The sequence below is a fragment of the Gallus gallus genome, chromosome 15, assembly GCF_016699485.2.
Source record: "Gallus gallus isolate bGalGal1 chromosome 15, bGalGal1.mat.broiler.GRCg7b, whole genome shotgun sequence".
NCBI classification, from domain to species: domain Eukaryota; kingdom Metazoa; phylum Chordata; class Aves; order Galliformes; family Phasianidae; genus Gallus; species Gallus gallus.
In genome coordinates this window covers 7,579,080-7,604,195 of record NC_052546.1, presented here as the reverse complement: position 1 = coordinate 7,604,195, position 25,116 = coordinate 7,579,080, and the positions used below count along the sequence as shown (strand labels likewise).

The 25,116-nt window shown below is 47.4% G+C and overlaps 1 protein-coding gene across 3 annotated transcripts in view; it reads left to right on the top strand.

Moving 5' to 3' along the window:
- Positions 1-25,116, top strand: part of TTC28 (tetratricopeptide repeat domain 28) — a 125,932-nt gene that overhangs the window by 79,758 nt on the left and 21,058 nt on the right. For all 3 annotated transcript variants that reach the window (XM_046901153.1, NM_001397486.1, XM_046901154.1), the window contains 8 exons: positions 9,696-10,203; positions 14,504-15,845; positions 16,562-17,085; positions 17,990-18,099; positions 18,383-18,512; positions 18,936-19,154; positions 21,122-21,287; positions 24,076-24,216. In XM_046901153.1, coding sequence (XP_046757109.1) covers positions 9,696-10,203; positions 14,504-15,845; positions 16,562-17,085; positions 17,990-18,099; positions 18,383-18,512; positions 18,936-19,154; positions 21,122-21,287; positions 24,076-24,216 — 3,140 coding nt within the window. The remainder of the gene's footprint in view (positions 1-9,695; positions 10,204-14,503; positions 15,846-16,561; positions 17,086-17,989; positions 18,100-18,382; positions 18,513-18,935; positions 19,155-21,121; positions 21,288-24,075; positions 24,217-25,116) is intronic.

The following is a 25,116-nucleotide window of genomic DNA, read 5'->3' as shown; positions in this document are numbered from 1 at the left end:
GCACGTGTGTATTATGGTACAGGGTAGAAGAATGTATGTATTTTTTTCGTGTTCTTTTCTCATCATTTTAGAAATATGTACTCTGCTGAGTTAGATAAGGAAGAAGACTGGAACACTGTGAGTTACAAATGACATAACTGTCCATAGGAGAAACTGTCTTCATTCTTCCTAAAGTACAGCTGTGGGAGCTCCTGTGGCTCTGTGTGTGCCTTGTCCACAGTTCTCTAAGCAGCCCTGCTCTGGGAAGGTCATGCAAAGGCTGTGCTTCTGCTGTGCCACAGACTGGTCCGCTTTGCTGCTGTGAGCTGAAGAGTTCCAACAAACGTGTCAGAGTCTATCAGCTCTGTCTCACATGTGAGCAAGGAGTGCTTGACCCACCTGGACATCTTTCTGATCGAGTGACGTGAGAGCTTGCCTGAGATGTGGGATGCCTCCCCGGCTGCCCATCCACGTTTCTTCCTGCCCCAGGATGGTTTCTGTACTGTCAGCCACAGGGAGGGCAGCTGGCAGAGATGAAGTTGTGTGCTTGGGCTTCTATTGCAGGAGTCCTGTGCTTGCAGTTGTGCTGTACGTTTGGCTGGAAGCATGGATCTATGCAACCATTCCTCTCTAGAGAAAACATCATAGGGCATGTCAGTGTTGAGTGAGCTCATCAGAACATGTGCAGCTGATTAGTCCTGGGGCCAGGTTCTCCTGCTGGTTACCTTGTCAGGAGCACACAGTCATTCTGCAGCTGTGTAGACATCCTCCAGCTTTGCACTGCTGCAGCCTGGCACTGAAACAGAGCTGGAGCACAGCTCGTGCTCAGTAGTAAGCTCAGCTTTTTCTCACTGTAGTGCTGCTGCTTTACCTCTCCAGCTGGGCTGTGGCAGCTGGCACTTCCCAGCGCATGGCTGCTGTGCCACATCCTTCTGATGTCTGTGAGATCCTTTTCCTGCTGCCCTGCTGTTACCCCCGTCTGTCACTGCAGCCTTCCCTGGAGCTGATTTTCCAGCTGTGGAACAATCTCCTTGGTCCTGTTGCAGAGATGCTTGGCCACCGAGAGAGAGGAGGTTGTGTTGTGTTTTTGGAGCATGCAGGGGTCTGATTTTTCCCTTCAGGGCTGGCACAGCTGGCATCCTGGTACGTGCCAGGCCCCGAGAGATATCTGTGGCTGCTGAGGTTATATGTGTTTGGCAAGAACTGTCCACACTGGGTGATGGGGTTCTGGAAAAAGTCGTCTTCGGACTCAATGCTTCCAAGCCTGTACCCAGAAAGGCTGCCTAGCTAGCATATAGCATGTAGAAGAGCACTGGTCTCCATACTGCCGTGCACATTCATTTTTGGGTGACTTGCTGCTGATTCAGATTGCTCTAATATTTACCCAGCACTTGTATCTGTAGCTGTGTGTTGTAGTGAAGTGCTGCCAAAATTGTCTTGTTATGCATGCTACATCTGATATTTGTGTGGAACAAAAGATCATAATTCACTAAAAAGGGGCTGTGGGGAAATAAAGCAGAAACATTGTCCTTCAGTGTCCAGAAGGGGCAGTGAATCTGCCTGTCCCTTACCTGTGCCGGCAGGAGAGAAATTGCACAGAGGGTGGTGGAAGGCTGTTTGTCATTACTGATTTAATCCCTGCAATTGCATCTGAACTGTCTGTCTTCTGTTGCATGGCAGTGTACCATACTGTACCTTCTGTTGGCTTGGCATGGTTCAGGCCATCCTGGAAAGCTCGAAGATAGCAGCTAATGGAAGACAGACTGGACTCCTGTAGCCCATCTTTTCTGCATGTACTGTGGTGGGCTGGGCTGTTCCTACCCTATTCCACTTTCCAGACGCAGCCTGTGGTTAATGTGATGGAAACGCTGCATGCCATTTTCCTCACGCTTGTTGAGAGTTTTTAAGGAAATATGAGGAATTGTGCAGTGAGGTGCATGCTTTCTCAGTGAGCTGACATGTGCTTGCAAATCTCACGTGTGATTTCTGCATCGTGTCCTTGGGAAAACAGACAGCACACCCAGTCTGTCCATGCTGCATGGTGCAGCAGAATCTTTCCTGTCCGCCTGTTCTTTCTGAGCAGTATCATAACTGCTGCCAGGAGAACCCGTCTGTTTCCCCTCCTGCTCATGTTGCTCATTAGTCACTTGGGTGCAGACCAGTGGGCTGGGTGCAGCTCCTATTCCACGCAGCATTTAGCTTGGAATTGGTTATCATTCATAGCAGGAGTCCCTTTCCATTGCAGTCAAGTAGCTTTCAGCTGCTTTATAGGACAGTTTCCCTTAGGACCAATGGTTTTTCTCTTTCTCACTGAAAATCCTGAAGGGATCATCTCTTTGTTGCACAGTGTCTCTGCCCATAGCATTCACGTTGGACACAGCCATGTGAAAGGGTGGCAAACTTTATAAAGGAAGGACAAATCTGAAAACCTTGTCATTGCAGTTGTTTGGTAACAGTCTGGAAAATGAGAACAGGATATAAATACCTCACAAATGAAACCTAGAAAGAGTCTTCAGGCTAAAGCAAGTCGTCAGGTATGAAAACGTTGACTAGGATGTCACAAATGGGTGGAGGTGACAGCAGGAAAATACTGTGGTTGATGGCAGAGCTGTGCAAAAAAAACCAGCAGAGGAGGTACTTAAGCATTCCTTTGCTTCTCTGTCTTCTGTCTCATTTTCCCTTCTGCAGTGAAGCCACTGCTTCAAAATAATTTATGACATAGTTGTCTGCCACAGAGAAGTGAGTTATCTGCTGCTTGTAGGAGCGTGGACAGGGAAGGCTGAGATGATAATACACTTTGTTCCTTATAGTTTTATCACATCTGACTGGAGTTCCAGAAGTAAGGAACAGGCTGAGATGGACTTTGCTAGTTGAGAATCTCTATTAATAGTTAACGTAGGCACTGCTAGTAAGAGTGTTGGAATTACAAGTCTGGGGTGTGACCATTGCTACCGAAACTACGAAGAGAGAAATGTTGGATGTATGTATTGCAGAGGTGGTAACGTTGCAAAAACATCTTCCTATTTTTTGTTTAAAAAAAAGAAAAGCACCTTATCTTAAAGGCCAGGCATCAAGAAAAGGGATGGGTGGCTGTGGCGTATCCGTATACATAAACATTTTCGCTGCATGGGATTACTTCTTAGCTCTTGTTTCTCCATTATGCCTTCCATCTTTCTCTGGGGTCTTTTAAGGGATCTTCTGAGCCCTGAATGTACTTTCAAGAAATTGAAACAAGCTGTTTTTTGATTCAACCTCTGCGTGAGAAGCAGCTTTCCAAATCCCATGACACTTTACACAGGATTTACAAACAACAGAATGGTTGGTTGGGCTGCTAACCACTCAAGCAAAAGACTGCTCCCACTGCCTGCTGTCCAGAGAGCTACAAGACCAACATTGCTTCCTGGGAAGTCAGTGCAAAAATTATCTGCAGGAACCTGAAACTGGTAGAAAAGATCAGGTCCTTGCAATTCATGAACTGGATTTTTGCAAAAAGAAAGGACCATGTTTTCTTTCAGAGCTGCATCTGGGCCCTTGGTGAAGCCTTCTTGCTGATCTCAAGCTGGTTTTAATACGCATTATTGTTAGTACTGAGGAAAAAGCTGCCTGAGCAGGTCTCAGGCTGGCAAGTCCTCCACTGTTCAGTCCCAGCACTGCTGTTGGAAGTGGTACGGCCCAGATGCGTGCCTGGCTTCCTCGTGTGCAGCCAAGGGGTGAAGGAGCCAGCAGGACTTCCAGGATCTGCTAGAAGGCTGAGCTGCAGGAGAGCGGGGCTCTGCGGTGCATCCCAGTGCACCTGCCCGATGATTGGTGCATGCAGACTCACTGTGGCTTAAGTAGTGATGTTTCCATGGTTGTTGGGTTTTTTTAATGTGTTGTATAAGATAAATATCCTTTGCACAAGGCAGGGGGACAGAGCCGAGCAGATGGGAGCAGGGCTGGCTGCTAAGGGTCTAAAGAGGCAGTACAGAGTGAGGTGGGAGTGGGACAGATGGGTTCTCCAGGTTTCCTAACAGGACAGCAGCTTTATTTTTACCCCTGCTGCCCTTGAAGTCTCAGGTTCCACAGATGCTGTGATTTTTAGCTTAATGAGAACTTGTGAGAGATTGGACTCGTCTGCAGAATGATGATATGTCTTCCTGAATACTTCTTACAGCATTGTTACTTCACTCAAGTTCAGTTTTTTTCTGGTACAGATGTTTGGCTCTGTTGAGTGTACAGAATCACAGGCATGCTCTTTATCCACTTCCTATTGTTCCCTTATATACTTCTACTTCAAACAGCTGCTCTTTGAGAGGCACTCTTTAACCACTGGGACTCAGAATCTAACCTGTGATGTAGGTATAGGTTCCAGTCTTGAAACCCTGAAGTGCAGTGCTTGCCTTTGCCCTGCTGTTTGCAGCCTCTTGTTGCAGCTGGCAGCCCTGCTTCGTTAGGAATCTGGGGTGAATTCCCACGTACCCTGGAGGACAGCTTTTCACAGGATGGCTTTCTCACTCCATGTCAGAACCAAATTCTTTGCTGCAGCAAGGAAGACTCGAGTACCAGCTGTTGGGAAAATGCTTCCCATATGAGTTCATCTGAGGGCACTGGTGTTACATTACGTCTTAGACTGAAAAACTTGCCTAGGTGAGAGGGTGAGCTCAGTGATGTGAGCAGCACAGTGCTCGAGTACTGAGCTGTTGGAGTTGTATAACAGAACATAAATTAATTGCCTTTCTCCTGTGTTGTTTTATTTTTTAGCAGATCAGCTTGACAAGGTTCACAAGGGTTTGTCCAGTTCAAATGTGCTGGTATTAAGCAGGATGAGGGGAAATCTGACCGGTGCAGGAAATTTGGGAATGCACTCAAAGCCATGTGCTTTGTTTTGTCTCGTTTTCAGACTCAAAAGGGAAATGTAATACTTCCTGAGGATCTCCTTTAAACGTCCCTACTTGACCCTCACTGTACATGCATTTTAGCTGAGAGAAAGTCAGCTTTCTGGTTTCATTTGCCTCTCATGGTGTCTGCAAAACCTAGCATTCTCCTGTGGCCTGTACCCTGGTTATGGTAAAAGAAATGGTGTGGGAACCTCGTGGAAGGTGTGCACCCCTGAGGGATCCATGCTTCTGGGGTTTTCAGAAGACTCACCTCAGCCATAGCTTTCCTATATTGAGTTTCTCTCTAAAGTGATATCCAGCTTTGTGAGCAGAAGTCATGCCAGAATTGGCCCCTGCTCTAGAAGGATTGCTTTGCAGAGGCGCTTTGCAAAGGACAGGGTTTGCTTGGAGGCTCCTGTGCAGAAAGAGGAGCATGCAGGGTCAGTGCCAGGGCCAGCTGCACATCACATGTCTGAACGATTTCATCCAATGATGGCAGAGATGCTAAGGCTTTGCTTTTGGCATCTGTAGTAGAAATAGGTGAGAGGGACTGCTGTCATTGTCCTCTGTGGTGCTGTTACTTGCTAGGAGGTCTGGATTCTACAGCGCTGCTTCTACTCATTGCTGGTGTTTGCTGCAGTGCTTGGATTTGCAGTTATGGGGAATGAAATAGGTTTTTAGACTCTCTGAAAATGGTGGTTTCCATGTAAAAGGCTGAAACCTTCTACAAATAAATTGATTTTGACAGAGCTATTGATTGCAGTTTCTTTTTGTTTTGTTTTCAGGAAATAATTACCCCAGCAAAGATGTTCCTTTCTGTGTACAGATAGTGTACAGGAGGAGGATATTGCCTGCTGCTTCCTCCTTGTTTTCAAAAGCGTGCTGCACAAAGAAGGCTGGATTGGTACTGACACATAGGCCCTTGCCTTTGAAGGAGGAGGGATGGCTGGCTTTGAGTGTTTTGTGGCACTGACTGTGTTTGAGTGTGAAATTTGCACTGGTACACATATCTCCTGTCCCCAGGGCTACCTGTGGGATTTTGGTGAGTTCTGAATAATTGATAAAGGAGCTTAATAGAAGTGGGGGATAAAATGCAATTTACGGCCACTGGAGCATTTTGGTATGTCCCAAACTTGCTATTAGGTTACTGTCCTCTCTGTGTGCACAGCAGTCAGCCAGTCTGTATTTATAAAACAAACAGAATGGATGTGTTTACATCCTTACGCAGTGTTACGTTTCTGCTAGCCAACCTTAGTGCATCCCACACTGAAAACATTTCTGTTAGATGTCAGCTTTGTGTCCACGCTTAGCTCGGTGCACACCCATTTCTGTCCCTCAGCTGGGTATGGTCCCATTGTCTCTTTGGTATGCCTTAATGCCTCTCTGCTTCAGGATCCAGCCTGGCTTGTCAGGGATGATGCAAAGAGGAAAGATGGAAAGGGGTTAAGGCTTCGTGTCCCTGCAGGCTGTCATTAGCTGCAGACAGAGGTGTATGTTCACATTCCTGTGCTTGTAAACTCCAGGGGTCAACAGTTGCCTTTACAGCTAAACTGGGCTCCCTGGAGCCCCTCCTGTGACAGGTGAGCTGATGGGTGCTGCGGCGGGGCTCTCAGTGTCACAAATACTTTGTGCACCACGCTTGTTTCCCCTCTTCTGCTTTGAAAGTTCAGTCTCTGATCAGTGCTGTTCGGTGTCTCTTTGGGGGGTTAGGGCTACCAGGCAGAACATCTTCTCCTTGCTCGTTTTAGGATTATTATACAGCGTTCACGTTTAAGGAGGCTGTGCAATTAATCAAAGAATTGTTTAAATATCACATAATCGGGACACGATCGTTTTCTGGCATGGGTGAAATATCTCAGAAACACACCTCACGGTCACTGGATCCTTATTAGTTGTCATTCTGTGATGCACATCTGCTTAACATCAGATTCTTTACCTTATTCAGCTGAAAAACCCGACTGTTGCTCCCAGGAAAAAGAGAGCAATTTGAAACCCTTTTCTGAACTCCCTTCTGTGCCTCAGCTCAGTGGCAGAAGAATCTGCTTTCTATTAAAGTGATAAATTGCATAATTGAAGGTGTAAGCATCCCCCACTGTAAAATTTGTCTTTGTCAGATATACAAAGCATTGATTTTCTTTGTTTGCTGATGCAGAACCCCACTGGTATGAAGCTGTAGTCTCCCTTCACCCTGCCACCAAGCAGCAATCCTTACTAGCACAGCTGGAGCCTGCTGCACATGCACACCTAGTGCCAACCTGGTACTCCCACTGCTGTGTTCTGATGCTTATGCCAGCCCCTCTGGGAATATCTCTACTCTGTTGGCCAGCGTGTGAGTCACTTAGGGTTCCCAGTGGATGCTGTTATGTGCATTTTATTAAGTATACAGTGATGAATTTATCTTCCTGAGTTGTATTACTAACCCCCTGAAGTGTTAGTCATTGGTGTCCTCCAGCAGATGTAATCAACAGATTGCTCCCAAGCACTGCTTTAATGTCGAGCTCTGCAGTCATTTCACTGATCACCCCTAAGAGCACACAGAGCATTGATATCTGTCTTGCTGGAGAGATGCTGCAGCCAGCCCATGGGAAACCGAAGGTGACAGACTTTGCACATGCAGGCTGCTGGGTGGCTGAGGAGTGCCTCCCTTGGAGCCCCCAGGTCAGCTAATGGCCACAGAATAAAGCACTGGGAGGAATGCTGTGTTGGAAAGCAGAGACATGCAGCCTTCCTGAATCTGTGTGCGTGAACGATTCCTTCCTGTGTGCTGTATGAGAAGTCCCTGCATCTGGCAAGTTTCTGTTCTGCACAGAAAGTCTGAGATCTGCAGCTCTCCGTGGATGCCTTTTCCCTAGCTGTAAGACATTAACATCATCTGAACCTCTGTCTAGATGGCCCTGAGCCATGGCCCGTCTTGTTCAGCAATCTCCATGTGTAAATGTCCTTTGTTGTGGTTGCTTTAATTTAGCAGCACCAGAAGAGAACAGTCTGACTCTTTGTATATCCAGAAAAAAGCATTTCTGTTCATTTCCTGGTTGCACCAAGTGCTCCTGGTGGTGGTGGCCTGTCTGCCACAGTTAATTGGGGTTGTTGGGTCAGTTCTCCCTGGGGTTACCTTGTGCTGGGATTTAGCTGTGCCTTGAGTAGCCCAGCAGTTTGCTCTGTGCAGTGAGGAGTGTTGCTCACCAGCAAGGTCAGGGGACCCCTGTGCACTTTGAGGGCTGCCCAGGGCTCTGTGCAATGTTTTGGTTTTGGAAAAAAAAAAACAAAAATCACATTTTTGAATGCCGGCAGCTCTTCTGTTATAATTAAGCTGCCTGTAAGGGTGCCTCTGGGAAAACAGATGCAGCTTGGCTGTTTGTGAGCTGGCCAAGAGGGAGCTTCCCTATGGTGTTGTATCTCCTGACTTAGATGCTGTGTTTAATAGCTAATCTGTCACCTCGGGTTCTTGTATGAGAAAAGATGAACCCCTGTTAATTTGAATCAGCGTATTGTGTTTACAGCTCCTCAGTCTGGAAACTTTGCCCTGTTGATGCTGCTGGGAGTGCGTGGTGAAAGATAGGAAGAGGGTGAGACTGTCTCTTCATTGGCAGCACCAGGTTATTTCATCTGAAGTTGTAAGGACAGCGTCCTGAGATGCTGTACCAACATCTCAGGTGGAAGGGTGGACTGAGGCTTTCCTGTGCTCATGTGCTGGGACAAGGCGAGAATGGTCCCTGTGCAGTCTCACCTTGACTGTTCCTTTCTGTAAGTGTTTGAAAAGATGGCTGTTGTAGAACTGGGTCACAGCAGCAGCTGGGTAGCAAAGGAAATGCATGAGCAGGGGACTGCGAAGCACTCGGGGTCAGGGCTTTGGAGTGAGCAGCCGTGCTGAGGTAGCAAATAGGCACTGAGCAGCAGGAATGTGTCCCTGCTCTTAACTCCTTGCCCTGCTGTCTGCCCTGTGTATGTGCAGGGAAGCCTTGTGTCCTCGTAGGTACAGCAAACAGCAGTCTGTTTCTCGAATAATTTGTCTTGTTGGGTACAGCTGTTTCTCAGTGGTAAGAACTCTGGTTTCCAACTAAGTGCATTTATTTAAGGTATTCCCAGAGGACAGGGGCTCCAGCTGCTGAACTCCTGTTGTCTGTGCAGCAGTCCCAAGGTTGCTGGGGCTGAGTACCAAGCAGTGCTGTGGTAGAAGGACCCTGTTTTAGTGCACAGTAAAAACTGCTCTTGGGAGCATGTTGTGGTTGGCCAAACAGATGTGAAGATGTTGGCGAGTGTCCACTGGCCAACTGGTTTTACATGATGAGCAACAAAGGCCTTCTCTCTGCTGAGAGCTGCCTGCAGATGTGCAAGTTTCCAGCAGCTGTATTCAGGGGCTGTTCAGCCTGAGAGGAGGAGAGCAGGGAGTCCTCATGTGGGCTCAGCATGCCTTGTGGTTCCGCCATGTCACACACCCTGCTGTTGGTCTCTGTGCACGGTGCTCCTTGGCACCAGCCTGCAGGGTGTGAGGAGTCTGTCATGCTGACATGAGCTCACTGTGTGCAGGGGGGAGCAGGGCAAGCGTTTGTCTGCTCTCGCTTTCTCTGTTTCTTTCAGGGGTCTCTGCATCTTTGCAGTGCTGCCCTTCCCCTTTACCCAGACAGGCACACACACTGTGTGTTTGAGAGAAAAAGAGAGAATCTCAGCACTGCTCTCTCTCCATAACTGCTTCCTCCACCTGAGCTACCCTGATGCGTGTAGAGCTGCAGAGAGCGGATTTCCAGCTGGTAGTCACAAGTTTTGTCCAGAATGGCCCTTTGTGGCTGATTTCTGGGACTGAGGCCATCAGACTTGTTTTTATGAGGACTTGTACTTACTTTTTCTCTTTTATCCCTGCAGGCAGCATCCGCAGCACTGAGCAGTCTGGGCCATGTGTACACAGCCATCGGGGACTACCCAAACGCACTGGCGAGCCACAAGCAGTGTGTCCTCCTTGCAAAGCAATCCAAAGATGAGCTGTCTGAGGCACGGGAGCTGGGCAACATGGGAGCAGTGTACATTGCGATGGGGGATTTTGAAAATGCAGTGCAGTGCCATGAGCAACATCTTAAGATCGCCAAGGAGCTGGGGAATAAGAGGGAGGAAGCCCGAGCTTACAGCAACCTGGGCAGTGCTTACCACTACCGGAGGAACTTCGACAAAGCCATGTCCTACCACAACTACGTGCTGGAGTTGGCCCAGGAGCTGGCTGAGAAAGCCATTGAGATGCGAGCTTATGCCGGCTTGGGCCACGCAGCTAGATGCATGCAGGACCTGGAGAGGGCTAAGCAGTACCACGAGGAGCAGTTGCACATCGCTGAGAGCCTGCAGGACCGAGCTGCTGAAGGCAGAGCCTCCTCCAATTTAGGTAAGGCCCTGATGTGGAGCAGAGTTGGTCAGGGAACGCAGCGACTGTTGGAGCTGCTGCCAGGACCCAGGAGGCTCGCTGTGTGCTATCTTCTTAGTTATACCAACTCCACCAGACTATCTTCATAAAATAAACAGGCACTTGGCAGATTGTGTGCCCTTGTAATGTGTCCCGTGTTAAATTATTCAGCCGCTCAGAAAGCACCAGAAAGCACAAGGTCATGACAGAAGGCAATTGAGAAGGTACAGTGCTTTTGAAGAGCTATTGAGATGTCAGAAAGAAACATAAGTTTTGCACTAAGGCAAGAAGCAATGTGGTTTATTATCCAGCCATTACTTTGGGAGCTTGTCAGCTTGCTGCATTCTATCTTGGGAGACACGTGGATCAAATCCTAACTAAGTTTGTGTTCAGAATGTACACATTAAAATAATAAGAGTATAGAATACATATGTTCTTCTAAGGGCAGACATCAGTATCTTACTGGCAGGCTGAGGAGGGTTGAATTACATCAAAGTGAAGTCCATTCCTCCTCTTTCACAGTGCCAGATGTGGAAGCGAACAAAGATGTGTTTGCGTCTCTGGCTGTGAGATGTGGGAGTCTATGCTGCTGTCATTGCAGCTGTTGTTGGGATGTGTTCTGACTGCACGGCTCAGCTGGATGTACGTGGCTGTGGGGAGTGGCAGAACAGGGCTGTTGTGGGTATAACAAAATATGTGTTTGCTGGCAGCCCCTGAATCTCGGCTCTTGGAGGCCTCCCCACGCTGTAAATTAGCTTCTGTTTCTGCCTGGCAGTTGGCACTCGGTTCGTTTGTAGATGCTAATTGTACTCTGATGTTATCAGCAGCAGGTAATTGAAAAGGGCTTGATGAATTACTTAATTTCTCATAATAGCTGACTCTTCGAGAGCTGAATGAAGAAGATAAGGTGAACTGTAGAAAATGCATCAGCCCCAGCTTTCTGATTACTGTTGCGAATCAACTTCATAACACAAATTAGGGAAAATGTGTGAGACAAAATAGGTTTGAGGCACAAGGACCTGTGAGGTGCTTAGCCTTACAGAGCCCTGAGCATTGCTGGCGTTTCTGTTAGTGGGACGGAGCAGGCAGGAGGCCTGGGCTGGATAAAGCTTTGCATCTGGGTTCCCCTAACTTCTGTGCGAGGGCTTTGCCGAATACAAGGTAGGTGCTGTCACCAAGCACAAATCACACCCCCCATCTCTGCTGCCATTGTGGGGTTGGTTCTGAGCAGATGTGGGGTCACAGCTGTGTTCAGCTATGAGCTCCTCAGCATGGGAATGGGCCTATTCTGAGCAGCAAACCTCCCAGGTTCAGAAGGGATTTCATGTGCCTCCTCTCCGAGCACAGCTTTCTGGAGAATTGCCACAGTTCCTTCTGAGCAAATCCAGAAAACAGGGAATGAAGTCTTGGAAAATGGAAGCAGTCTCATGGTTTTGGTTTTTCTCCCTGTGTCTGTTTGGTGAATGGTCTTGGGCTCCCTGAGTTGTCTCCCATCTTTGTGAGCCCGTTGCCATTGGGCAGACCACATCCATCGCTAGAGGAAAGAGCTTCGTTCAAGTCCAGTGATCTTCCTTCAGCTGCATCTGTGCTCACTGTAGTCTGGCTCTGTTACTCAGCAGCACAAAAAATAAAAACACAGGTACAGAAGTGTTGAGAGGAGATGGGTTCAGCTGCCAGTGCTGATACTACAGCAGTGGTTTTGCTTTATCCCAGAACAAAACTGAGTGCTACCACAGAAGGAGGCAACTTGCTCTTGTTCCTTGGCCTCCAGGGGCACTTACTTGCATTTTTAATTCTCTTGCTATGTTGCTGGCTCAAAACCAGTGAAGTCGGGACTAGAAAGTTCATCTCCATGTGATTATTATTCTTACAGTAGCGTTGGATTTAGCAATAGTTTCAGCACGCAATTCCAGAGAATTTTGTTTAAAAAAAAAAAGTATTTTGGTGCAGCAGAGAAATGTTTTTCTTGTTTGGATTTAGGCCTAAGTGTAACTTTAGGTTGGTATGCTGACTCAGCCGCTCTACACTTTGTATTAAAATAGCTTTTTTAGCTTCTGAGCACAGGATCTCACGTTTCAGCTGTTATTTGGCTGTTTTTCTATGTCCTCTCTATCAGAGTTAAGTTACACTGGAAAAAGAGAGCACGCAGCTCTTGTAGAGAAAGTCTATTAGTGTTGTTGAAATGCATCCAGTACCAATTAAAAAGTCGAGTCTTAATTGTCTTCTTCATCTAATCCACATGCAAAACAAAGCCTCATCAAAATAACCATGCTGACAGGCAAAAAAAATGTATCTAAATGTGTGTTTCCAAGCCAGAATGTTAGAGTTGGCCTCTTTGCTGAAGCAACAGAATTTTCTGTTTGCATTTCACTGATTTAGATGGAAAGCTCTCTTAAGTGCACTATCTAATGCTGAGCGGGACGGGCCCAGAGTATAACATAGCCCAGCTGCTGCAGTGCTCTGCGGGGAGATGTAATGCACTCTGTGACTCGGTAAGCAGAAGGTAATGGACTGAGGGCGAGTCACAAGTTATCAAGCCCTTCACAACAAGGAGATTTGGAGTTTAACCAGAAGTCTGAGATTGTCAACCTTTGCAAAGCAGATGGTGTTTCCAAATGCCAGGGCTCCATGCAGGGAGCTGGCTTTTCAGCTTCTGCAGCACTTAACAGTCCTGTTGTGATGCAGAGAGGGCACTTCAGATTATTAATAAACCACAGTTTAAAGTCTGTCCCCAGGTGCTTAGCATCTATTTGCAGTTATGAGAGTACTTCAGTGCCTCTCTTTCATGTCCTTGCTACTCAGTGTTGGATGGCCTGCCTGTATTAAGGTTGTGGCGGTGTGCCTCGTTTTATCTCTAGAACCTTACTTTATTTGCAGGTAAAGGAGATCATAGAAAATTTGATCTAGTTGAACTAATAATCATTTCAAATCCTCAAGCACTCTGTCAGAGAAAGTAGAAGTGTTTTCTTCTCCATCTTGGCAGTGAAGAGGCCGACTAAAACTTTTAGAAGGCTTCATCCCCCCATCCATCTTTTTTCTGTTGAGAAGTGCACAAAGGAATGGCTTTGGTAGGTGATGGTTTTTGAGTCTAGATCAGAAGCTTGCCTTGCTGGGCCATCCTTTGCAATTAATTACCCCTGGAAAATGATGGGGATGTACCAGGAGGTGGTGTGGGGTGTCTTTATCACGTTCCTCTTTTTCCAAGAGCAACCTCAGCGTTTCAGATTCCTCTGTTTGGGGAGAATTGAGGCTGTTGCTGTTTTATTTCTCACCATGACACGCTTGGGATTAATAATACAGGGCGATGCATAAGGAAATGATCTTTGAATGTGCTTTCAATAATGAGTCTTGCTGTTGAGTTCACTCACGTCCTGCAGCAGGCGCTTCAGTCTGGGATGCTGGTGATTTTGTGGTTTGGTGGTGTGTTTGGGCAGGTGGCCTAAGAGCGACTGGTCTGTGTGCTGTGCAGCACCGCGACAGTGCAAGCTGGAGTGCAGAGATGAGCAGTGTGTTGTCATGGCAGTGCGTGCCTTAACAAGGGATGTATGTCCATATATATGGTGTAGTTCCTTGGCCCGTGCATGATCACTGCCATCCCCAGTCACTCTCCCAGAAAAGCTGCCGAAGCTCCGAGTTACCAGGGCAATTGAGAAGAAGTGGAAGATGCATCCTGGGGTGTTGAATTCAGTCTCCTGTTGTCTATCACACATGCCATGGAATACTAATACCACGATCCATGAACAAAGCAAGTTCAGCACTTACGGTCAAAAACAGGAATTGCATTTGTCTTTCTTTACTGGAAATGCAACAATTCACTGGATAGTTTCTCCTCTTCTTGTTTCCAACTGCCGATTCCCTACCCTTGTAGTAGAAATTCTTGCTATTATTCTTCAGGTTCATGTCTTTGCATATCTTACTGTTGAATTTCATGACCCCGTTCTTGTTACTGTGATACACGATGTTTTCCAGCCCTTCAGCACAGCATTCCTATCGTTCCCAGTGTGAGCAGTGCTCCTTCTCTGGGTTTCAGTACGTTTCACTGTAGCATTTGCTTCCTTTGGGCCCAAGGCACCACTCAAAAAGTTCCATAAAGTTTGTCCATCTCTGCTTTCTACCTCTTGAATCAGATGTATCTCATCATAGGATGGGTTGCCTACACCAGCACTGTGTGGCCATGGACTGCCAAAGGCCCAGCTGTAGAGCAGCTCTGGCGATGCGATCTGCTGCAGAAGGGTTACCGTGACACGGTGTTATTACTGAACCTGTTTCTATTATTTTCCAGGAATCATTCACCAGATGAAAGGTGACTATGACACCGCACTGCGGCTGCACAAGACACATCTGTCTATAGCCCAGGAGCTCAGCGATTACGCAGCCCAGGGCCGGGCCTATGGTAACATGGGCAATGCTTATAACGCTCTGGGCGTGTACGACCAGGCTGTCAAGTACCATCGGCAGGAGCTGCAGATCTCTATGGAAGTTAACGACCGGGCCTCTCAAGCATCTACACATGGGAACTTGGCGGTTGCCTATCAAGCACTGGGTGCCCATGATCGTGCTCTGCAGCACTACCAAAACCATCTCAACATTGCCCGGGAGCTGCGAGACATCCAGAGCGAAGCACGAGCCCTCAGCAATTTGGGCAACTTCCACTGCTCGCGAGGAGAGTACGTGCAGGCAGCCCCTTACTACGAGCAGTACCTACGCCTGTCCCCAGAGCTGCAGGACATGGAAGGGGAGGGAAAGGTTTGCCATAATCTTGGTTACGCCCATTACTGCCTCGGGAACTACGAAGAGGCTGTTAAGTACTACGAGCAGGACCTTGCGTTAGCAAAGGATCTCCATGACAAGCTGAGCCAAGCCAAAGCGTATTGCAACTTGGGCCTGGCCTTCAAAGCCTTGATGGACTTCAGCAAAGCAGAGGAGTGTCAGAAGTACCTGTTGTCCCTGGCCCAGTCTCTGAACAATTCCCAGGCCAAATTCCGAGCCCTGGGGAACTTGGGGGATATTTTTGTCTGTAAAAAAGACGTAAATGGTGCAATAAAGTTTTATGAGCAGCAGTTGAGCTTAGCCCATCATGTTAAAGACAGGAGACTGGAAGCCAGTGCCTATGCAGCCCTGGGCTCTGCGTACAGAATGATACAGAAGTGTGACAAGGCTTTAGGTTACCATACACAGGAGCTGGAGGTGTACCAGGAGCTGGGAGATATGCCAGGAGAATGCAGAGCACACGGTCACCTTGCTGCAGTGTACATGTCACTTGGGAAGTACACCATGGCCTTCAAGTGCTACGAAGAACAGCTGGAGCTTGGGCAGAAGTTGAAGGACCCCAGCATAGAAGCCCAAGTCTATGGCAACATGGGCATCACCAAGATGAACATGAACGTCATGGAGGAAGCTATTGGCTACTTCGAGCAGCAGCTGGCCATGCTGCAGCAGCTCAGTGGAAATGAATCCGTGTTAGATCGGGGCCGAGCATATGGGAACCTGGGGGATTGTTATGAAGCTCTGGGGGATTTTGAGGAAGCGATAAAGTATTATGAGCAGTACCTGTCTGTCGCACAAAGCTTGAACCGCATGCAAGATCAGGCAAAGGCCTACCGAGGCCTGGGGAATGGGCACAGGTGAGGATTGCTGCATGTTTTAACAACAGGCAGTGGAATGCACTGCATTGGAGTACCTAGAAAGTTATTTTGTGTCAGGGAAGTGTGGGTGCACCAGAGGAGACGAGGATGAGCTGCATCTGAAATGCAAGCAGGCAGACTATGGGTGCATGCCAGCGTGGGACAAAGAGTGGGGAAGAGTGTGTAATTAGGGTGCGTGTGGGAATGCACAGATGAGCATGGGAGTAGGCCTGAGAGTGAAGAAATGGGAGATGTGGGCTGTGGGGCTGAAGTGTGCATGCAGACAGGGGTGAAAAGAGAAGCCTGGCCAGCAGGTGGGGGCTGTGTAAGTGTGGCAGAGGGCAGGACAGGCTCGTGTCTAGGCGAGCACAAATGGCTGTACTGTGTTATCAGAGGGATGTGTTTGTGTGGCCATTGTACACATGTATAGGGATATGGCATAGGACCAGGTAACAAGGTCCTCTGGATGCTGGGAAGGAAATGGTTTGGTCAGTGCTGCTGGCTCAGATAATGGAGCTGAGGTTGCTCAGTCCTTCGAACCAGAGGTTTGCAGGGTAGCAGAGGAAGGATGTTGATTCAAAAGTGCTGGGCACAGCTCCTGGGGGAGAAACATTTGTCTCTGCCTGAAAAATGTGAGATGACCTTGAGAGGAAGTGACAAAGTGTTTTAGTTCAAGAAAATATTGGCAAAATAAATGCTGTTTTCTTCCTTTTTAGAGCTATGGGAAGTTTGCAGCAGGCCCTGGTGTGCTTTGAGAAGAGGCTTGTGGTGGCACACGAGCTGGGGGAGGCATTTAACAAAGCCCAGGCCTATGGTGAGCTGGGGAGCCTGCACAGCCAGCTCGGGAACTACGAGCAAGCCATCTCGTGCCTGGAACGGCAGCTGAACATTGCTCGTGAGATGAAGGACCGTGCTCTGGAGAGCGACGCTGCCTGCGGTCTTGGTGGGGTCTACCAGCAGATGGGAGAGTACGACACAGCCCTGCAGTATCACCAGCTGGACCTGCAGATTGCAGAAGAGACCAACAACCCTACTTGCCAAGGCCGAGCCTATGGGAACTTGGGCCTGACCTATGAGTCCTTGGGCACCTATGAAAGGGCAGTAGTGTATCAGGAGCAGCATCTCAGCATTGCAGCACAAATGAACGATCTCGTAGCCAAGACTCTGTCCTACAGCAGTCTGGGGAGGACGCATCATGCCTTGCAGAACTACTCTCAGGCTGTGATGTACCTACAGGAAGGTAAGAGGCTGAATTGTCCAACACACCATTTCGTGAAAGGTACATGGGAATAGGAGCATTCTGTTGAATAGCTGCCTCAGTAGGTTGTTCTGGATAGCACGCCGTGTTAGTCAGAGCCTTCCATTCATCTCTGAGCTTGAATTCCAAGCATGCCTAGCACATGTCTTGGTATATGTGTGTCTGTCTGCTCCATCTCCTGGTGTGATGTCAATTCCTAAAAAACTTAGAAATAATGGTTGCTGCTGAGCTGTGTGGCTGTGGCCAGGGCTTCCCATCTCCAGTCTGTGGGAAATGTTAGGTGTATGAGAGAAGGCATCCTTGCTGGCAGCTGGGCCCATGGAGCTGAAAGAGCTGGAGTATGATAGAAGGAAGCAGACAAGAAGGTGCTACTGGAAGTGAAACAAGCTCCAAGTTGCTTACACCAGGACCCTGCCCTCCTCCAAACCATATGGAGCCTACCAGGAGGCTGGGAAAGCTGCTGGGAAACAAGCAAGAGATGTGGCAAGAGGCCTCTTCTCTGGCAACATTTGGTAGCATAATGTGCTTTTGATTAAGTGACTGTTAAGGTTTAAGTCAGATTTCCTGGTAGGAGCATAGTGAGTGTATATTAGGGGACTTAACTGTAGCTTCACCTGGGGTTGGGTCTTGGTCCGTGGAAACATCTGCCCTGCTTAGGCACGTCTTGTGCTGGTGTTGACTGGAGTGTAAACAGCTGTTGCCCAGCTCTTCCACAGTTGACATCTCCCTGCTCTGCACTGCTGCTGTCTGCCTGCCGTGGGCACCCTGGAGGCATAGGCCTAACCTGAGCCAGCAGTCCCCAGCAGCAGAGGCAGGAGAAATCCTCCACCGAGCTGCCAAAGCGACTTCACCCCCGAGGTTCCCTCTCACTCTGACTCCTTTTCAGGACTGAGGCTGGCGGAGCAGCTGGGACGCAGAGAAGATGAGGCCAAAATCCGCCATGGCCTCGGCCTCTCCCTCTGGGCGAGTGGGAACCTGGAGGAGTCTCAGCACCAGGTAATCTGTGGTCTGCCCTGTGCTTGCAGGCTGTTGTCCTCTGAGCCCGGTGGGTCACTTCTGTCGCTGGGGGTGGAATTGTCTGGTGCATCCTGGGGCGAGGTGTGCCGTGCGCTCAGTACTCTCAGGCCCATGTGCCTTCATCCCAGGTCACCTGCCCTCTGCCAGGGATGCTGACCCCCTGAGGGGCTGCCTAGGGGTGTGGTGGCCTTGGATCTTGCTCTCCCACCGGTGCTGTCTGTTATATCTGTCAGGATGTCACCGTGGCTGTTTTCCCTCCCAGCTCTACCGGGCCTCGGCACTGTTTGAAACCATCCGCCATGAGGTGCAGCTGAGCACAGATTACAAGCTGTCACTCTTCGACCTGCAGACATCTTCCTACCAGGCCCTGCAGCGAGTACTTGTCAGCCTCGGTAAGAGATACCATCAGCTGAACTCCGGTCTCATGCAGAGCTGAACTGAAAGTTCAGGGAGGCAGTTCATGATCCAGACTTCACTTAACGTCTGTCTGATGCAGCACAGCACTGCATTTATTTGCCAGGACAAGAAAAGGTGTTTCCTGCTTTGGATTTCAGGCACCTATGGATTCTCTTCCATGCTTTCTCCATTCATTCTCTTTTCTCTGACTCATTTCCCCATATATCATGTTAGCTCTTGCAGCCAAGATGATCTGTGGGACTGCATACCAGTGTAGTGACTACTCCTTCCAGAAATAAGTGCTGCGATATGTTTCTGCAGGTTTTTGTTCTGATTGAGATAGCAGCTGTTGCTGTTCCTGCACCATGCGCTGCAAACCGCGTTGATGTCACGTATGAGAGATGACTTTGTCTTTTCAGGTCACCATGATGAAGCTTTGGCAGTAGCAGAGAGGGGACGAACAAGGGCATTTGCTGACCTGCTTGTGGAACGCCAGACTGGGCAGCAGGACTCTGATCCCTATTCTCCAGTGACCATTGACCAGGTCCTGGAGACAGTGAATGGCCAGAGAGGACTTGTTCTCTACTACTCACTAGCTGCAGGTTACCTGTACAGCTGGCTGCTGGCTCCTGGGGCAGGTGAGGTGTTTTTTGAAGGTGAGAGCCTACGAACAAACCTTATAAAGTGAAAACTGTACCATTTGCAGCTAGGAATGAATCTGGTACCACAGATTCTAGAACCCAGGAGCTGGAAACAGTGGCATAACCACAGCTATAATGACATGGAAGTGCTTATTCAGGGTTTTGACGTTGACCTGGGAATGGAAATGTTTCAGATGTTTAATATTTCCACTTTCCTATCTCCAGTCTGAGTGTTTCTCCCACCTGGCAGTGCAGAGCAGTAATGAGATTCCGAATCTGTTGGCTCTGTGAGAATCTTCTATGCATAAGAACGCCTACTTTAATTATATCTCCTTGCTTTAGCCTTTCAAAAGCTTTTGACATTTATCCACTGAAGTGGATTGCAGAAAACAGAAGGGTGTCCCCGCTTCCTGATACGCTATTGAACTGCCTGATCCTCTGAATTCCACTTAAATAAATGTGGAAATGCTTATCGCAGAGAAGCAAGGAGGATTAATTTGAAGAGGGTTGCTTTTTTTTTTGCAGGCAGCTGTTTTTCATTATCTAATAAAGTGATGACTAAATTTTCATGAGTTCTTTCTGGATATAATTTAATAATTGCAGCCTTTCACCATAACAAAGCTAAAGAGATAAAAAGCATTATTTAGATTGCATCAAAATGCTTTGGGAAGGTAAACAGACATTTATACATGCCTGATTTCAGATGGAATGGCAGTGATTGGAAAACATTTCTCTTGGGGGTGTTTTGCAGTATTGCCTGTGTAAGTTTAGGATGATGTCATCCTGCTATGCACCCAATCACTAGCTTTAGTTGTGTATTTTGCAGGATAAAATGCCAGTGACTGTATAGTATTGAGATCAAGCTGAGTATGATACATTTATGTGTGTCAGAAGTACACCAGCCTCACAGCTGGTTTTCTCCTTGCCCAACTGGTCCTGTAGAAGGGCAGCTGCACTCTCCAGTGCATGGGTTTGTGACTGCCCTATTGAATGTGCTGTCAGACATAAGGAAGGAGAGGGACAGTGATGCTTTGAACTCCAACATGGAGGTTTCCTCCTGAACAGCTTTGCTGGGGAGCTCTTTAGTAGTGACTCCACCCCTCCTCACCTCATTAGTTCTGGCAGAGAGTGGCAGCCCAGGATCCTCTTATCCCACTGAAACTGTGTCCTTAGAGCCTCTTCACTGACTCTGTTCCTACAGAAGGAGCTGCTTTATCCTTATTCCCCCACTCTAGCTAATTGATCTTTGCTGTCAATGCAAACAGGGCATCCAGAGCAGCCTTCCACTGTTGATCACAGTCTGTGGTACTGTAGAATTAATTGTATCAGGAAAATTATGCCAGTCTGAGGGGAAGAAGGCTTTATCTGGAGCAGTAGCTGAATTCTTATCAAAGCAGCGATTGTTCTTTGTATTATTTATTCACTGTGAAATGTTAACTTTTAGTATTTTACTACGTTTTAATCTGCCTTTTTCTTTCTTTGTGTATAGCATACTTTTGTGCATAAAAGTGAAGGGAAAAGCCTTTGTGTGACTGCTGTAGTAATAATATTTTTGTTCAGCATTTGAGCTTAGTGTGTTCAATATATGTGATCAGAGACTACTAGGCATTTTTCAAGGACAGCTATTGAAATGTGACTTGAGCTGGTAGATGCTTCCATGAAAGATCTATTTTATAATTTATGTAAGACTGCTGCAAAAGCAAATGCATTCTGAATACCTCATAAAAGCACTCCTCTGCCTTTGTGCCTTTGAGCTATCATCTGCAAAGTACAAAGCTAGACTTTAAAAACCAAGTTGGAAAACAGGAAGGCTGGAAATGCTCTGAGGATGCACAGCACAGAGTGCTTTGCCCCAGTGGTACTGGAAGTGGCAAATGTTGAAGGCTGTGCTACTTTCCTGGACAGCTGCTGGCAGTGCTTTTCTTCCCCTGAGGAAATGATGTCCCAATTCCTGTTCCTTGCAGGTATTCTGAAATTCCACGAGTATTATCTGGGTGACAGCTTGACAGAAAATGCCGGGGACTTCCATGAAGCCAACAGTGTGACCCTGCAAACAGTAACAAACTCTGCACTGGAACAGTACATCTCAAGCGTGCGGGAGGCTCTGGGTGTGGATTCCTACTATACCCGGTAAGCTGGAGATGGCATTCAAAGCCCTGATTCTTGCTCTCTCAGCAGGAGGCACTTTGTAACACTCTCAGCTAATGGGCTGAGAAGTCTGAGAACTGAGAGTTGCAGTAGGGGGTGAATTTTTGTTACAGTGACAGCAAAATTCCATGTATCAGTCTTCTAAAAAACATAAGGTGCTTTTTTTTTTTTCCCCTCACCTTACATTAGAAATTTGCCCAGGAAACTGCCAATCTCTGGCTACACAAATCACTTGTGGGTTTCTGCAGCCCTTTGAGATCGCTTTAAACACCTCTGTTAGCACTAAAATTCACATAATCACATGAGAACTAATTTGTACTGTCCCCAAGTCTTCACACAGTGACAGAAGGAAGACAACCCAAATCTTTGTGACACCAGAGCAGTAGAACCGAGCAGTCCATAATCCATGCTGTTTTCCTGAGAGATGCAGATGGTAAAATGCAAGCAGATTTGTGGCTGTATTTGCCCTGGACAAATGGCAGAGGAGAAGGAAATTAAACCAATCCCCAAAACAGAGAAACCTAAAATAAACCATGCATTGATATCCCAGACAAGAAAGGGAAGTTGACTGGTAGGAGAAAGATAGAAGAGGTGTCTGAATTGAGATGGACAACATGTATCTAGAAGAAAACGTATTTGAGCCATTTTCTCTGCTTCGTTGCCTTGTTCTCCAAGGAGGGAAGAAACGTCAGAGTGATCTGTGTGGTTTATGTAGCTCTGCAGCTAGGAGATAAAGGGGTTTTGTTCCTTTGTGTTAGCTTCACAGTGATTTTCTCATCCTTTCTGTTTGTTCTAGTGCTGTGTATAAATGTTTTTGTGACCGCAGCCCTGACTATCCCAAAGTGATGATATAAGATACAAAATTATTTGAAAAATTATATTCTGCTATTCTGAAAGCTTCTGGAGAAGATGGGTTTTGCTTCTGTCTCTCTGAGTGCAGTGTTGGAGTCTGGAAGGTATTGCCACTGGGGAAAGATGAGCTGTAGTGATTCAGTAAAGGGAGGGTTTCAGGGATACAGAATTGTGCTTGTGTGGATCTTTGTGTTACTGAGATACTGACAGTATCTATAACAGTTTGAGCATGAGCAGGTGAGCTGCTGCTGTTGTTAGCAGAATGGTGGCTCTGGCACAGGGAGCTGTCAGGTTAAAGTTAAGCTCTGACCCTCTCTGTCCTCAGTGCAGTGTGAGGTTGCTGTTTTCTGAAGTCACGCTTCAGCCTCACAGGGGAATTGTTAGGACTGTGTCAGCTGACTTCTGTAAACAAGACAAACTGCTGAGATGCATTTGTGGACAACTGCTAATATTGAGACAGTCTGAAACGAGAAGCAGTAGTGACTGCCTGTATTCATACCTTCATTGTAGGTACCGTTGCACCATGGTGGCATGCCTCCCCATTTTTTGCTCCTGGAGAGGAAGGGATGCAGTCATGCTATGCGTCATCAGCATTTTGCTCTGCTGGTTTTAGGTTCTACACCGCAGCCTTGGCTTTGTGCTGAAAAGTATTCATCACAGCTGGTCTAATTAAGCTGACAAGTAACACATACCTGCAAAAAATGAAGTGTGAGGGAGTTTGATGCCTGCTTGAAGTTGTGCTGGGACAGATGTCTTTCTCATCTAGGAGAGCTTATAGCCTACTCTCTTGGTTCATGAACCCAAGATTTTTGTCTCTTTTAAGAGCTCCAAATATTGGTTATAATACCTAAAACCGTGCCAGGACTCAAGACTGTGCATGCCTGCAGCTGGATGAAGAACGTGCAGGAGACAGCTGTTGACAGCCTTTTCTTCCTCTCCACTTTCTTTCTTCCCTCCTTTGGCTGTTGTTCAGCTGCCCAATGCCAGTGTTCCAAGTGATTGGCTTTTGACAGGGCTTGTTCGCTCAGGTTATGAGATCATGTTGACCTGGAAGTATAGTTACAAGATATCCCGTGGTCCATACAGCAACACATGGAGTTGCCTGTGCTGTGTTGTACCTTAATTTGATCCATGTGCTTATTATTAGAAAACGTGTCCTTGCAGAAAGGCTGCGAGATGTCAGGAGCCCACCGAAAGGAAAGAGAAGTGAGATGCAGGACAGCTTTAGCAGGCAGGAAGGCAGGTTTGGCTTAAGCGTACAAATCCCAAGGCTGGCAATGCACCAGATGACGTGCAGTTTATTTATTTAACTAAAGGAAGGAGTTGTTAAAAACATACCTACCGTAGTGTGTTTGCTTTCTGTCTTTACAAAGAAAAAAACTGCTCTCACTGTTTCGACAGTGATGGTAATTTAGGTGTTAACATCAGGAAATGCAGAGTTTAGAAATTCTGGTCTGTCTCTGTTGCTGCTGTCCGGCTGTCATAGTGTCACTATGCAGTCTTTTCTTTTTTTTTGTCTTTGTTTCTTTCCCTGTTTGTATAATAGGAGCGTCAACACAGCTGTCTTTTGTATACTGAGCTTTGCCAGTGTAGGGAACAAGCAGAACTTGGAGTTGTTCTTGCGGAAAGGATGCACTAACGCATGTTCTTAGGCAATTCAAGGGCCAAAGTTGATGTTTCCTGCAAACCTCAGCTTTTCTGCATTGTTCTATAGCTTCAGAAATGGTTACCCATTGCTGGGCATGGGGATTTGCATCCTGTATTTCTGTCATTGTGTATAATCCAGGGACAATTTGACTTTAGCATCTGGTTGAGGTTGCCTGAAATCCGTTTTCTCTCAAGCTGGCTGAGCAGTTGTCACAATGCTGTTGTGGTTTCCTGCACTAGTGACTCCTTCACCCTGCTGTTCCCTCTGCAGAGCCTGTGCTAGCAGTGAGACTGAGAGTGAAGCTGGAGATATCATGGACCAGCAGTTTGAGGAGATGAATAACAAGCTGAACTCAATGACTGATCCAACTGGCTTCCTGAGGATGGTCAGCAGGAACAACCTCTTGAACAGGTGAGAGTGTAGCACTGCACTTGGAGATTAGCAAGGAGAATGAGATGTCTTGGTGTGACCTCAGAGTGCAACTGATGACACTGCTGGTGGTCTCACTTATTCCCCTGTGTTTCAAGGACATGGAACAGCAAGCCATCATGGCTGCAGTAACCATTCATGTGGATATGTCTTCGTAGCATTGATTTTTGTGGAACATAAAGTATCTGTCTTGTAAATAAGGTCCACCTCTCAGGATGTACAGTGGTCACTTTCTCTCCTGAGCAGAGGCATTTCCCCTCAGTCTTTTTTCTTCTTCATTTGGTGCAGTCAGGACTTCTCCCTTTCTCAGGCAGCCTTGTGTCTCACTCCTGATGGGACTGTGAATCCAGTGCCACCTCGTGCTTCACGTGTGTCCAGCATGGGACAGATACGTGGAAGGTCACCAGGCACTCCACACATAGGTGACCTGTTGAGGCTTAGTTCTGTTCTACAGGCTCAGGTCTTACCTGTGAAGGACAAAGAATCCCTGCTAGTCCCTGGAAAGGCATGGATTCCTATTGCTTCCTTCTTTAAAAATAGAAATTTTCAATAGAAAGGAGGCAAAACAGCAACTGAAAGCATCAGTGTGCTTTCTTGTGAGACAGAGGGCCACCCGCAGAGACCTTAGACAGGACTGTATTTCACTTAGGAACTCAATAGCTTGGTTAGGAAGAACAGGGAGTGGCATCTTCATTACATTTCCAGATGAAAGTGATAGCTTAAGGTGACAGCCAGTGAGGGCTTGTCAGCAATTGTTAACTGACATCTCTGTCCTGAGGGGCAGCCACTTCTGATTTCCTCTTCTCCTGGACAAGTTATATTTCAGACTGGCTGAACACTTGCAGAGGAACTCTGTTTTTGTCTCTGCTGTCTGAGAACTGT